Below are 15,443 nucleotides of genomic sequence, written 5' to 3'. Positions count from 1 at the left end.
CAGAACCAAAGACAAGAACCACATCATTATCTCAATAGATGCAGAAAAGGCTTTTGACAAAATTCAACAGCCCTTCATGCTAAAAACGCTCAAGAAATTCGGTATTGATGGAACGTACCTCAAAATCATAAGAGCTATTTATGACAAACCCACAGCCAGTATCATACTGAATGGGCAAAAACTGGAAAAATTCCCTTTGAAAACTGGCACAAGACAGGGATGCCCTCTCTCACCACTCCTATTCAACATAGTGTTGGAAGTTCTGGCTAGGGCAATCAGGCAAGAGAAAGAAATCAAGGGGATTCAGTTAGGAAAAGAAGAAGTCAAATTGTCCCTGTTTGCAGACGACATGATTGTATATTTAGAAAACCCCATTGTCTCAGCCCAAAATCTCCTTAAGCTGATAAGCAACTTCAGCAAAGTCTCAGGATACAAAATTAATGTGCAAAAATCACAAGCATTCTTATACACCAGTGACAGTCAAACAGAGAGCCAAATCAGGAATGAACTTCCATTCACAATTGCTTCAAAGAGAATAAAATACCTAGGAATCCAACTTACAAGGGATGTAAAGGACCTCTTCAAGGAGAACTACAAACCACTGCTCAGTGAAATCAAAGAGGACACAAACAAATGGAAGAACATACCATGCTCATGGATAGGAAGAATCAATATCGTGAAAATGGCCATACTGCCCAAGGTAATTTATAGATTCAATGCCATCCCCATCAAGCTACCAATGAGCTTCTTCACAGAATTGGAAAAAACTGCTTTAAAGTTCATATGGAACCAAAAAAGAGCCCGCATCTGCAAGACAATCCTAAGTCAAAAGAACAAAGCTGGAGGCATCACGCTACCTGACTTCAAACTATACTACAAGGCTACAGTAACCAAAACAGCATGGTACTGGTACCAAAACAGAGATATAGACCAATGGAACAGAACAGAGTCCTCAGAAATAATACCACACATCTACAGCCATCTGATCTTTGACAAACCTGAGAGAAACAAGAAATGGGGAAAGGATTCCCTATTTAATAAATGGTGCTGGGAAAATTGGCTAGCCATAAGTAGAAAGCTGAAACTGGATCCTTTCCTTACTCCTTATACGAAAATTAATTCAAGATGGATTAGAGACTTAAATGTTAGACCTAATACCATAAAAATCCTAGAGGAAAACCTAGGTAGTACCATTCAGGACATAGGCATGGGCAAAGACTTCATGTCTAAAACACCAAAAGCAACAGCAGCAAAAGCAAAAATTGACAAATGGGATCTCATTAAACTAAAGAGCTTCTGCACAGCAAAAGAAACTACCATCAGAGTGAACAGGCAACCTACAGAATGGGAGAAAATTTTTGCAATCTACTCATCTGACAAAGGGCTAATATCCAGAACCTACAAAGAACTCAAACAAATTTGCAAGAAAAAAACAAACAACCCCATCAAAAAGTGGGCAAAGGATATGAACAGACATTTCTCAAAAGAAGACATTCATACAGCCAACAGACACATGAAAAAATGCTCATCATCACTGGCCATCAGAGAAATGCAAATCAAAACCACAATGAGATACCATCTCACACCAGTTAGAATGGCGATCATTCAAAAGTCAGGAAACAACAGGTGCTGGAGAGAATGTGGAGAAATAGGAACACTTTTACACTGTTGGTGGGATTGTAAACTAGTTCAACCATTATGGAAATCAGTATGGCGATTCCTCAAGGATCTAGAACTAGATGTACCATATGACCCAGCCATCCCATTACTAGGTATATACCCAAAGGATTATAAATTATGCTGCTATAAAGACACATGCACACGTATGTTTATTGTGGCACTATTCACAATAGCAAAGACTTGGAATCAACCCAAATGTCCATCAGTGACAGACTGGATTAAGAAAATGTGGCACATATACACCATGGAATACTATGCAGCCATAAAAAAGGATGAGTTTGTGTCCTTTGTAGGGACATGGATGCAGCTGGAAACCATCATTCTTAGCAAACTATCACAAGAACAGAAAACCAAACACCGCATGTTCTCACTCATAGGCGGGAACTGAACAATGAGATCACTTGGACTCGGGAAGGGGAACATCACACACCGGGGCCTATCATGGGGAGGGGGGAGGGGGGAGGGATTGCATTGGGAGTTATACCTGATGTAAATGACGAGTTGATGGGTGCAGCACACCAACATGGCACAAGTATACATATGTAGCAAACCTGCACGTTGTGCACATGTACCCTACAACTTGAAGTTTAATAATAATAAATAAATTTTAAAAAAAAAAAAAAAGAAAAGAAAAATACTCAAAATTCCCTACATGCCCATATTTTCCAATAAATACTGGAAAACTATATGCCAAAACTCCAAGGAGCCTGACTTTATGCCTCCAAGATCATTTAAAAAAAGTCTTTCAAATGGAGACAGAATGAACATTCTTGACTCTTAGAGAAATGTTAAGTAGGAATTCCATACACATACCCAATTTTTTTCACCTCAGAAAAAGACTGAGTCCTGGGTAAGTATATTAGTCCCCTTGTCAGCCTACCAAAGTACTAACTGGTCCATCATGCCATAAAAATAAGCCCACAAACACAAAACTAGAGATAGATAACATTCTATCTCCAGTAATAAAGTTTCTGATGATGTAATATGCATTACCTGTGTCCCTTTGATAAAAGTATTATTACTAGAAAAATCCATTTGGCTTGCCTCTCCAATAAATCAAATTTCTCAAAGACAGGAACCATGTCGGTTCTTCCATTCCTGGTGCAAGAACTTTTACTTGGATATGCTCTTAATAAATATTTCCTGAACATCAGTTTGGATATAATCTATAAATTAAAGCCCATTAATAAACTTTTCACCATAACTAGACAATGAATGGTAAGAGGCAATATATTAAAAGGTACAATGGTGTTCTAAAAGAGAACATATGTCCTCATATACAAAAATGCCCACTTGACTTTTCACTCCTGCCAGCTTTGTGGAAATGAAAGGGTGACCAGCATTACATGTAACAGAAAATTCTGGAGGTGGGGCAGTGGTGTGACATTCAGGCAGACAGGGTGCGGGGTGTTCTGCCCCAGCAGATCCAGCAGAACTATATGACACCACTCTGCCCCGGCCTTCATTTCCTCATTTGTAAAAGGTGAGATCTACCTTAGGTTGTTTACTTAGGTTCCTTCTACTCCTAAAAGAGATTTGATGTTATTAATGCCATTTTTCAGCACAGAATCAGTTTTCAACAGTTAACAAGTTTTCTACACAGTAGATACACAAGAACTTTCCACAACATTTTCTTCTAGCATCTCCAATCAGTAGCACAAAAGCATATATAAATTTTTATCAGTTGGATAATGTAAGTTCTCAAAATGTATAACACTGATGTTCCCATTTAACATTAGAGATTCCAATGTTTCCTATTTACATTCAAAAAAGGAAATCTGGCTTATATATACAATTGGAAGAACTTATTAACTCATATTTAATCAGATGACAAAAATGATACTATGGCAAGGAATATAAGGATTAAGCAAATAAATTAGACATAAAGTTTTCAGACTCTAATACTGCATTCCTAGTAAGTTTAACTGTCACCTTCTGTGCTACCAAAACTTCAAAACAGATTTATTTTCTGAAAGGCTGGAGAGTAGGGTGTTGGGGAATGACTTATTACGTTAACCAGGGATTGTGTGTATATAATTACAAGCTGCAATCACCATAACTCAATTATATCCAAATGTTTAAAGCTTTTCTGTTAAAGAAAGAAGGAAGGGAGGAAGGAAAGAAGAAAGGAGGACGGAAAGAAAATTAGGTCTTGCCCAAAAGATTACTTATGAGACTTAAGGAATTTACACATTCATGGCTGAGTGCTCAATAATACATTCCCAGTGGAATGGTCTCTAGAAATGTCTACAATTAAAAACAGAACAGTAGAAAAAAAAATTGAATGGCTTACTCTCTAGTTGGTGTGTGAGTGGAGGATTCCTTTTCTGAATCAGGAGAGCTTAGGGTTTGCAAAATACAATTATTTTTTTCAGTGGATAGGGCATCTCTTTCTTGCTCAGCATGGATTAATTTTAAGGCCTCTATTCCATCTTCTCCCTCCACCTTGCCGCCTGGAATTGGCTGTGGTTCTGGGCTCTTTAAAAATAGGTCATCTTCACTTATTGAAACAGTGAGGTCACTGCTGGTGCTCCAACTTTCCTCCTCCTCCTCTTCCTGCTTTTTTCTGAAGGGCTTTTGTGACTTTGGGTCCCCGTGAGCAAGATGATCTGCAAGTGGGGACACGAATCGATTACCAATCACTGACTTCAGGGGGAAGCAAGGTAACACACAGCAGAATCACTCATCAGTTAAAAACACGGAGAAGCAGCCCACACGCAATTCATTACGGAACTTAAAAGCTTAAACGTATTTTCAAATGTTTAAAAAAATCACAGCGGGTTTAAAAATCAGCAAATTCACTTGCATGTACATTTTTAAGAGTTCGTTAGAATGGATTTTGTTGGCAAAGATACTATTTTATGACAAAGAGAGATAATTAGAGAGTATATTTTGTCCTTACATAAGATCACTACCACCCAGAAAACTCAGCAACCAAACTCAGCCTCTCATCCCACCTGAAACACCTTGCCAAGGAGAATGCTTCTCTTGAGACCACTTATTTTCAGATTCACAGTATTCTGAAACTGATATCGGAGAGACTGGCGGGCTGGCTCTTTTTTCCTCAACTTCAATATGTTCCCGTGTCAGTATTTCTCCCTCTGATCCCTCTGATCTGCTGGAACTGTCACACTTTAAATCAGTGGTTCTGTTCTCTGGACTTAATCTTTCCTGTAACGGGGAATTGAGTTCAGCAGACATTTTGCCTTCAGATAAATTACTCTTGCCATGACGTGTGTTACTTCCTATCTCTAAGCAATGAGTTTGTTCCTCCTCAGACAATATACTGGCTGTGACTGGCGTTTTCTCACCAATCTGAAGAGATGCCTTTCCATCTATGTTGTCAGACTTATTTAAGCACTGTGTGTCATTACTAGTTTGTACTACACAGCTGTCTGTCACATTACTTCTCTGTCGGTGTGAATGTGGGTCAGGAATTGAAAAGTTCTTTGTGGGTTGGGGAGATTTGTGCTCTGTACTGAAATCTCCCATGCTTGAGACGGCTGACATTTGGAGGCCTATAAAGATTGTTGCTGGTTGATACAAACCTCTTGACATGGCTGTTCCTGAGTTAATTCCCTCCTGCACTGCAACCTGCAACACCAAAAGAGATGTGAGCTAAACATATTGTGTATAAACAATTAGGTGGGTTTTTTTTTTCCCCCAGAAATGAAAGGAGGTCAAACAAAGCATGATTACTGATATCAGCACCTACCACGTTTTATTAAACTCATGGCTTCCTACATAATGAATGAGCAAAAAGCAGTAAAGTCCATACAATTTAATTTTAATAACAATGATAGTTCACAAAACCAACACAATAAAGAAAGTAGGCCAGGTGTGGTGGCTCACGCCTGTAATCCCAGCACTTTGGGAGGCTAAGGTGGGCAGATCACCTGAGGTTAGGAGTTCGAGACCAGCCTGGCTGACATGGTAAAACTCTGTCTCTGCTAAAAATACAAAAATTAGCCGGGCATGGTGGCAGGTGCCTGTGATGCCAGCTGTTTGGGAAGCCGAGGCAGGAGAATCACTTGAACCCGGGCAGCAGAGATTGCAGTGAGCCGAGACATGCCACTGCACTCCAGCCTGGAGACTCCATCTCAAAAAAAAAAAAAAAAAAAAGAAAGTACAGAATATATGTTTTTGAAAAAAGAAATACATGCTTTGAAAAGACATCATTAGGAAAGTGAAAACATAACCCACACAATGGGAGAAAATATTATAAATTATGTATTTGATAAGGGTCTAGTATCCAAAATACATAAAGAAGTCATATAACTACGTAATAAAAAGACAAATAGCCCTTAAAATTGGGAAAAGGATTTAGATAGACATTTCTCCAAAGAAGATATATGAATGGCCAATAAACACATAAAATGATACTATTGTTACTCATTAGGGAAACATAATTCAAAAGCACAGTAAGATATCACTTTACCCACTATGATGGCTGTCTTGGTCTGTTCACGCTGCTGTAACAAAATATCACAAACTAGACAGTGCATAAATAACAGAAATTTGTTTCTGATAGTTCTGGAGGCTGGTCCAAGATCGAGGCAGGTGCCAGTAGACTCTGGGTCTGGTAAGGAACTGCTTTCTCTCAGACAGCATCTCTCTGCTGTGTGCTCGCAGGGTGGAAGGGGCAAGCAAATTTCCCCGGCCTCTTTTATAAAGAAACTGTTGTGCTCACGAAGGCTCTGCCCCCTTGATTCAATCACTTCCCAAAGTCCTCACCCTCAAAAACCAACACCTGGATTAGAATTTCTTTTTTTTTTTTTGAGATTCTCGCTCTGTCCCCCAGGCTGGAGTGCAGTGGCCGGATCTCAGCTCACTGCAAACTCCACCTCCCGGGTTCACGCCATTCTCCTGCCTCAGCCTCCCGAGTAGCTGGGACTACAGGCGCCCGCCACCTTGCCCGGCTAGTTTTTTGTATTTTTTTTTTAGTAGAGACGGGGTTTCACCGTGTTAGACAGGATAGTCTCGATCTTCTGACCTCGTGATCCACCCGTCTCGGCCTCCCAAAGTGCTCGGATTACAGCCTTGAGCCACCGCGCCCGGCCTAGAATTTCAATACATGAATTGTGCCGGGGGTGGTGGGGACACAAATATTCAGCCCATATCAATGGCTATACTAAGAAAGATAGACGTTTTAATTTAGGATATTTAAGATGGAGAGTACCCCTCCAATAACTAGGAGAAATATGAGATAGAAATAAAGACATTATCACTTACAGGTTCTGGAGAGTACACGGCATACCTGGAGGCCAGCACACAAACGTCACGGAGTGCAGGCAGAGAGAGAAAGAAAAGGGACCCGTGTCCTCACATGGTGGAAGCAGTGGTTTGAGGGGAAGGACACATGAGCCAATGTCTTTAATGGGTCCCAGGTGTTATCCAAACAGGTTTCCCAAAGGCAGCATGGGGAGTTTTAACTGGTGAGTTTAAAGCAAGCAGGCATGAGTTTTGGGAGGTTACCCAGTGACTGAGAGGTGGTCACTGTGGCATATGGTCCATGGGGAATGTGAAGGTCAGAAGGGCCTGTCAAGCAGGCTGTATCCAGCTGTCCCATAGGGAAGCGGTCACCAGAGAGCAGCTGTGTAAGGCAGATATCTGGACCAACCACACTGAGGAACTGGGGAATAAGGTGGAACTGCCAACTGTGTCGGGGTGACTCAGTCCTGCTTCTGGTATGAGAAGGTTCAACTTAGATTTAAAATGTTTGCTGAGGCAACATAAAATTATAAGAATTCACTACGGCCGGGCGCAGTGGCTCAAGCCTGTAATCCCAGTACTTTGGGAGGCAGAGACGGGCGGATCACGAGGTCAGGAGATCGAGACCATCCTGGCTAACAAGGTGAAACCCCGTCTCTACTAAAAAATACAAAAAACTAGCCAGGCGAGGTGGCGGGCGCCTGTAGTCCCAGCTACTTGGGAGGCTGAGGCAGGAGAATGGCGTAATCCTGGAGGCGGAGCTTGCAGTGAGCTGAGATCCGGCCACTGCACTCCAGCCTGGGCGACAGAGAGAGACTCCGTCTCGAAAGAAAAAAAAAAAAAGAATTCACTACAACAGGCAATAACAAGTGTTGTCCAGGATATGGAAAAACTAGAATCATACACTGCTGATGGGAATATAAAACGGTGCAGCCACTTTAGAAGAGTTTGGCAGCTCCTGAAAAAGTTAAACAGAGTTATCATCTGACCAGCAATTCCATATCTAGGCAGAGGTATGGAGAATGTAAACGTATGACTACACAAAATCTTGTACAAGGATGTGCACAGCAACATTATTTATGATAGCCAAAAGTGGAGATAACTCCAATGGCCAACATTAGATGACCAGATAAAATGTAATATATTCACACAAGAGAATAATTTTCAGCCACGAAAAGAAATGAATTACTGATACCTGTTACATCATGGATGAACTTCAAAAATATCATGCTAAATGAGAAGCCAGTCACAAAAGACCATATACTGTAAGATTTCATTTATAGAAAATGTTCAGAATAGGCAAATTTTTAGAGACAGGAAGTAGTTAACTGTTTGCCCCAGGCTGGGGACTGAATGGCTGGGGTGGGTGGTGGGGAGTAGAAGGAATCAGGGGAGGTAAAGAGTGATTGCTAACAGGTATGGGGTTTCTTTTTCTGGAATGAAAGTATGCTCACATTGATTGTGATTATGGCTGTACAACTCTTAATAAAAACTATAAAGCTGTCACAAAAAAAAGAAAATGAACAAATGAATAAAAAATCCTTAGAAAAGAAATTAAGTTATGCAGCTAGGAAGAGATTAGGAAGAGTTCCTGGCCCTGAGGCTGAGGTGGGAGGATTGCTTGAGCCCAGGAACTTGAGACCAGCCTTGGCAACATAGTGAGACTCCATCTCTACAAAATAAAAAATTAAAAAAAATTTTTTTAATTAAAAAATATTTGGCCACCTGTAATCCCAGCTACTCCGGGGGCTGAGGCAGGAGATTTCGCTTGAACCCAGGAGGCAGAGGTTGCAGTGAGCCGAGCTCCATATATATATATGTATAAAATTAGCTAGGCATGGTGGCACACACCTGTGGTCCCAGCTACTTGGAGACTGAGGCAGGAGAATTGCCTGGGCCCAGGAAGTCAAAGCTGCAGTGAGCTATGATCACACCACTGCACTCCAGCCTGGGCTACAGAGTGAGGCCATGTCTCAAAAAAAATTAGGAAAAGTACATCTCTCCCATCTCTCCCCATAGTGGGAGGAGGGACAGGAAGATCCAGCAGGATAGAAAAGTATAGAGGAAAAAGGAAGTTCTACCTCCACGATCCTTTAGTCCTCTAGCTGTTCTCCCCAGAGAAAGCAACTCTAAGTTTCTTGCAGAAAGGACTTTGATACACTAGTAGGTATGTGCGTAAAGGGTGACATACTTTGCATTATATAATTATAGTTTTTATTACAGTCAATTTTAACAGCAGCATATTATCCTATTCTATAGATGTACCATAATTTATGTAAACAGTCTGCTATTGAAGGACATTGGTTTGTTTCCCACCATCTTCCACTCCAAATCATGCTGCAGTGATTATCCCTGAGTGTATGTCTCTCTGCACACAGGCAAGTATATCAGTAGGATACTTTTCTAGAACTGAAATTGCTGGGTCAAGCCTGCCTTATAGAATATTGTCATTTTACCATCCACAGAGGCCATTATGTCATTTTAAAGAATTTTCCATTATACCATATGGTTTAAATAGCAAAATGATATTAATCAACATTCTGATTCATCAATATGAATAGTATTTGTAATATACCGGTGTCTTCTATTCCTTTTGTAATAAAAAAGCTGATATATGTTATACTGATATAATAAAAACAAATTTTAAAACAGGAAAAATTATGTATTACCACTACCATAATCTAACAACTACTTTCATTTTTCCTGTTATTAAAAAAACTAGTTGTGTAAATAGATGGCTCTGAGGGATGGGCTACTGCGGAGACTTTAGCAGGGCTAAAAGGGCTGAGGCCTCCGAGTGGCTGTGCAATAGCAGTCATTTGGTGGAGACATGAGGCAAATCAGTGATCAGACTTAGAAGTCTGAGAAGGCTTTAATTTTTCATTTTCAAGATCAGTTTATGAAGTGTTAATGCACCAACACCAGAGCAATGACTAACCCAGTACAGGGAGGACATGGCAGGCCTAAGCACCTTCCTCTTTTGATCTGCTAAAGGCCAAGCCAAAGCACAAAAGAAGGCACATTTCAGATATGAGAAAGACACCTGAGGAGGGCCAAAGGACGTGCCCCTGAGTTACAGCACTCAATTAGTAATTCTCAAATGTCTCCAACCCCCTAAGAGAGGCAAAACTGAACAACGAATCCAGAGCCAAGAACTGGAGAGAAACAGCAATCAGATTGGTAATCTGCAGAGTCAGGAAAGCAGCAGGGAACCATGATGTCATTATAGTAAATGCTTCAGAACTACAGAAAGTGAAAATAAGGACCTAATTCAAGAGACAACACTGTTAGCAGAGGTTTATTTCCCAAAAAGAGGAGCATTTACCACTTTCTGTGATAGCAAGTAGTTATTAACTGTTTTGCAATTTTGCCAAGCATTGCCAGACTTCTTGGGATACTGAAATCTGGGTCCTCAATAAACTCTAGTAATATACTAATAAATAAGTACATGGCATGTTAGTGGCCTGTAACAAATTAGGAGTTATAAAAAAGCGGCCCTTAATTATGTGTAAAAATAAAAGTCTGTGGACAATGCATCATTCATCCAAGGGCCCAAAAAAGGCAACATGTACTTGAGGATCTGCTTCAACTCAATAGGAAGGTTGTCTTCCTGCGCTATTTCTAGTTGTTGCCAGTATTATTCATAGGGAGCAGTAACTTTTTATTTTGACATAATTTAAACAATATTTTTTATTTATAGAGATGCGGTCTATGTTGCCCAGGGTAGACTCGAACTCCTAGGCTCAAGTGATCCTCCTGCCTCGGTTTCCCAAGTAGCTGGGCCTGCAGGTGTGCATCAACACGCGTGACTTTATTTTGATATAATCTTACACCTACAGAAACATTGCAAAAATAATACAAAACATTCCCCTAACAGTGTTTAGCCAGATTTACCAAATGTTTACATTTTATCCCATTTATTATTTTCTCTCCTTCTACATATATGTGTTTGTCTCTGCATGTGTGTATACTTAAATATAAGCATACGATTTTTTTCTGAATCATTTGAGGGTAAGTTGGGACACCCTGCCTATTTACCACTAAGCACTTCAGTGAGCATTTCCAAAAGCACAGGGACACGCTCGTTCTTGAGCAAAGTTCATGATCAGAATCAGAAAATTTAACATTGATATAATCTTGTTTTCTATTCCACAACCCATAATCCAATTTTGTCAATTGGACCAATAATAAGCCAGTAACAAAGTCATTTATTATTATCATCATCAAGGATTATATACTACGCATAATTGTTTCTGCTATACTTTTATACAACTGGCAGCACAGTAGGCTTGTTGACATCAGCATCACCACAAACATGTCAGAAATGCATTACACTGCGATGTTAAGTTACAGGCAATAGGAATTTTTTCAGCTCCATTATAACCCTATGTCTAAGACTGACAACAATGTAACACCATTCTATAAACATTAAATTTTTAAAAATTTAAATTATAACAATCCTGGATTGGGTCCTGGAACAACAAAAAAAGAAGACATTAATGGAAAAACTGGTAATATCTGAATCAAGTCTAGAGCTTAGTTAATAGTAACGCATCTGTGTTGGTTTCCTAGATTTGACAAGTGTAGCATGGTAATGTAAGATGGTAACAATGGTGGCAACTAGGTGAGGGATCCAACGGAACACTTTGTACTATCTCTGCAACTTTCCTGCAACTCTAAAATTACTGTAAAATAAAGATGATTTTTAAAAAAGTATAACCCCCCCCCCCCCAGTACTGAGGAAGGTTAGGTGAAATAGAAGCTCTCACACTGTTGGTGGCTGAATAAATGGGCAGAATCCTCTTAGGGAAGAATCTGGCATCAAGAGTCCTAACCATGCTTGTTGCTTTGATTCAGTAATTCTATATGGAAATCCATCATAATAAGGAAATAAAGCTAACAGAAAAAAACAGCTATGTGGACAAACAAGTTCACTTAGAGCATTATTTAAAATCATAAAAAGTTGGAAGCAATCTGTATGACTATAAAATAGGGAAAGGTCATGAAGTCATATAAATGAGGCAAATAAAGACTATGTCATAGCAAAAATGCTTACACTTTAAAAATTACATACTCAGTCTGCTTATACCTATATAAAATAAATCTAAACACAGGAAAAAGATACTTACCAAAACATGTTTATATGGAATTATGTCAAGAATATTAACATTGCTATTCTCTTTTCTTTTTTTTTGGTTTAATAAATTCAACTTGATTTAAACTTTTGAAAACCATTTTACTGAGATATAATTCACATACCATGAAACTTATCCTTTTAAAAGCATACAATTCAGTGGGCTTTTAGTATATTCAGAGAGTTGTGTGACCATCACCACAATCAATTTTGGAACATTTTTTCATCACTCCAACAAGAAGCCCCACACCTTTTTGTACCTCCCCATCCTCCCCAGTCAGTTCCCAGCCCTAAGCAGCCACTAATCTACTATGTTTGTAAAAATCTGCTTATTCTGCACATTTTATTAATATTTAAGTGGAATCATATAGTATGTTGTCTTTTTTGATTGGTTTCTTTCACTTAGCACAATGTTTTCTAGGTTTATCCATTCTGTGGCATTTATCAGTATTTTATTCCTTTTCATGGCTGAATAATATTGTGTTTTAAGGATATACTGTATTTTGTTTATCCATTCATCGGATGAGAACATGTAAATTGTGTCCACTTTTGGACTACTATGAATAACGCTGCTATAAACTTTTGTCCACTTTTTGTGTCCAATCTTGTACACAGCAAGCTGCTATGCTTGAATGCTATGCTATGAATGAAACTGTTGCTTCGTATGGTAGCTATATGTTTAACTTTTTCAGGAACTGCTAAACTGTTTTCCAAAGTGTTTGCACCATTTTACATTCCCACCAGCAATTACATAAACTTTAATAACAAAAAATGAGAAACTTGCAAAAATTAATTGCTGCTCCCTATAAGGCAATGTTGCATCTGAACTAACTCAATACTTGCAAAGTAAAATACTGGCTCCACTAAAATGCAAGCTGGGCTTCTGTAGGCTTGCAGGTTTCCCATTTGCTGAGATCAGGCTCTAAGCCAGATGTCTCTTTTCTTTTTTAAAAGTCTGTCATTTTACTAGCTTAGCAACAGGAAACAGAGTACTCTTTAATCTTAAATTATGAACATTATTATGTGTCTTCTCAAAGCAGTTTCTGAGCCAGGGAAGCCAAAAAGAGAATGCCATGTTTCACATTATTGTTGACAGAGGAATAATATTAGGAATTCAAAAGTTTTTGAGAGACAGCCGTTATTGCCAAAAGCAGCAGCATGTATCAGTATTTAAGGATCTGACACAATGACCAACTTTTCCACACCTTCCTATTACTTTGTGTAGGTGAGTGCTAGAGATAAATCTATAATCCAATATTTTAGTTCAGTTCTTCTTTTCTTGTCACAGTTATTCATCTGCAGTCTTAAAAAATGTTGGGAGTTGTGGGAAGCAATAGCAAAGCAAATGAATATGACCAAAAATATTTATTAGTGAACAGAAGATAACTTAAAAATCAGGAATTCATCTTTACTAGGACAAAAAGAGGAGTGAACATAAGAAGATATCAACAAGTTTAGAATTGTAATGATGTATTAATCAGTATGAACTACAGTATTTAAAGGCAGACCTTAACCACTAATATACTTTGAAAAAAAAAGTTATACTTCATGTTTTGCAAAATGCTAAGGAAATCTTTATTTTTTCTTCTTCTTATTATCTTCACAGACAAGGGAATAAGAAGCAGCAAGTTAAATGCAGAATGGAAATGAAGCTGTTAGACCAAATTTTCAGCTTTTCACATGGTACAATTATTGTTTTTAATTTCTACGTAAGCAAGTTCTTAAGTCACATTGAGAATATTTTTTAAAATCCATTAACAATAATTTACATGCAACAATCCTGAAGAAATTATTTTATATGGTTGTTATTATAAAATTATTATACATATTTTACATGATACACATATCACACACTGAATTGTGTCCAATTCATATGTTGAAGCCCCAATCCCCAATGTGGCTTAAAGGACAGGGCCTTAAAGGAGGTAACAAAGGTTAAATTGGGTCATAATGGTGGAACCTTAATCCAATAGAATTGATGTCCTTATAAGAAGAGGAACAGATACCAATGATCTCTCCGTTCATGCACACAGAGAAAAGGGCACATGAGGACACAGTGAGAAGGCCCCTTCTATGACTCAAGGAGAAAGGCCTCATCAGAAAGCAACCCTGCTGGCACCTTGATCTTGGACTTCCAGCCTCCAGAACTTCAAAAAATACATTTCTGTTGTTTAAGCCACCCAGTTTGTGGAATTTTGTTATGGCAGTCCTAGCAAACTAATACATTATGCCATTGTGATTTTTAAACCTTCTTACATGTTGCCACCATGATATATGTAGTCACCACCAAAATCGCACAACTTAGGCCACCAAGAGACATCTCTGGCCATGAAATTCAACAGTTATTGGAACTATCTAAACTTTAAGATGATCTGTTAAATTAGGCTTTAATGGTGTATTCTGTAAATTATCTTACATAAAATCAATCTTTGAGTTGTCACCATCAAGTGGTATTATCTCCTATTTCTTCAAATCATAGGTAGTCTCCCTACCTCCATACCAACCTCTTCACTCTCTTAAATAAGTGGCAAGAATCCAGGATCAAAGTAAGGCTATCCTAATCGAAAACAACAATGGTGATGATGGCGGTGACGGTGGCATCAAGAGCAGTGAACACTTATCAAGCATGTACGAGGTGACAAGCAGGAGCTAAGAGATTTATATTATCAAAACAACCATTATTATTAGCCCTACTCTTATGGGACTTAGCTAGGTTAAGCAACTTGTCCATGTTCACAGAGCCAGGATTCAAACCCAGATACCAGGACTCCAATGCAAACCTTTTATGCTACAATATTCAAAACTGAGTCAGTCAAACTCAAATTGCATTACTAAACCACAGCTTTTTAAAACAAACATAAAAATCCCTAATAATGAATCTGAAGCCTGTGCCTAATTTCTAACTTTGAATAACTCAAAATATGATCTCACTAAAATAGACCCTGAATAGAACTTGTATATGATAAATAAAACCTAGTGTATGTGGGGTAAATGGAATAGTAAGAGAAAAGCAAGTATGAGCTTCAAGAGAAATTCGGCATTCCAAAAGAGTGCCAGCAGGTAACTTCCACAAAACGAACAGAACACCCGAGAACCACTCTTCCAACATCTGTAGCTCTAAGCAACTGTCTTGGTCAAAGTAATAAAGTTAAGTTACAGTTTTCAAGTAACACTTCCTAAGAGGCTTAATAAGTACCTAAAAATGTCAAGGTAACAGCCCTTTCTTGTTATAATACAATTCAATATCCCCTGTATATACCCCACCATCCCCAAATAGGGTAACTCAGGATAAAACTCTCTCAGAGATCCCCATTCACAAAAGAACTATGCAGAACTACATCAGAGGGATAGAAAGGCGCCTCCACTTTCCATAATTCTGAGGGATTTGAGTAAGGATGTAAGCAATTAACACTCCCCC

General features: G+C 38.8%; 2 protein-coding genes across 6 annotated transcripts in view; both read right to left on the bottom strand.

Annotated features, from left to right (window-relative positions):
* Window positions 1-15,443, bottom strand: part of KIZ (kizuna centrosomal protein) — a 130,289-nt gene that overhangs the window by 88,083 nt on the left and 26,763 nt on the right. For all 5 annotated transcript variants that reach the window (XM_007961557.3, XM_007961517.3, XM_007961545.3 and 2 more), the window contains 2 exons: window positions 5,229-5,274; window positions 3,974-4,289 (listed from right to left, as the gene is read on the bottom strand). In XM_007961557.3, the coding sequence (XP_007959748.3) occupies window positions 3,974-4,289; window positions 5,229-5,274 (362 nt within the window). The remainder of the gene's footprint in view (window positions 1-3,973; window positions 4,290-5,228; window positions 5,275-15,443) is intronic.
* Window positions 4,309-5,223, bottom strand: LOC140710180 (centrosomal protein kizuna-like; the record flags this gene model as incomplete). The annotated part of the gene is made up of 1 exon (XM_073011417.1): window positions 4,309-5,223. A coding segment is annotated over one exon (603 nt), but the record flags the coding sequence as incomplete, so codon positions are not given.

The sequence above is a fragment of the Chlorocebus sabaeus genome, chromosome 2 (assembly GCF_047675955.1).
Source record: "Chlorocebus sabaeus isolate Y175 chromosome 2, mChlSab1.0.hap1, whole genome shotgun sequence".
In the NCBI taxonomy this organism is placed as follows: domain Eukaryota; kingdom Metazoa; phylum Chordata; class Mammalia; order Primates; family Cercopithecidae; genus Chlorocebus; species Chlorocebus sabaeus.
This window is presented reverse-complemented; position numbering and strand designations above follow the sequence as displayed.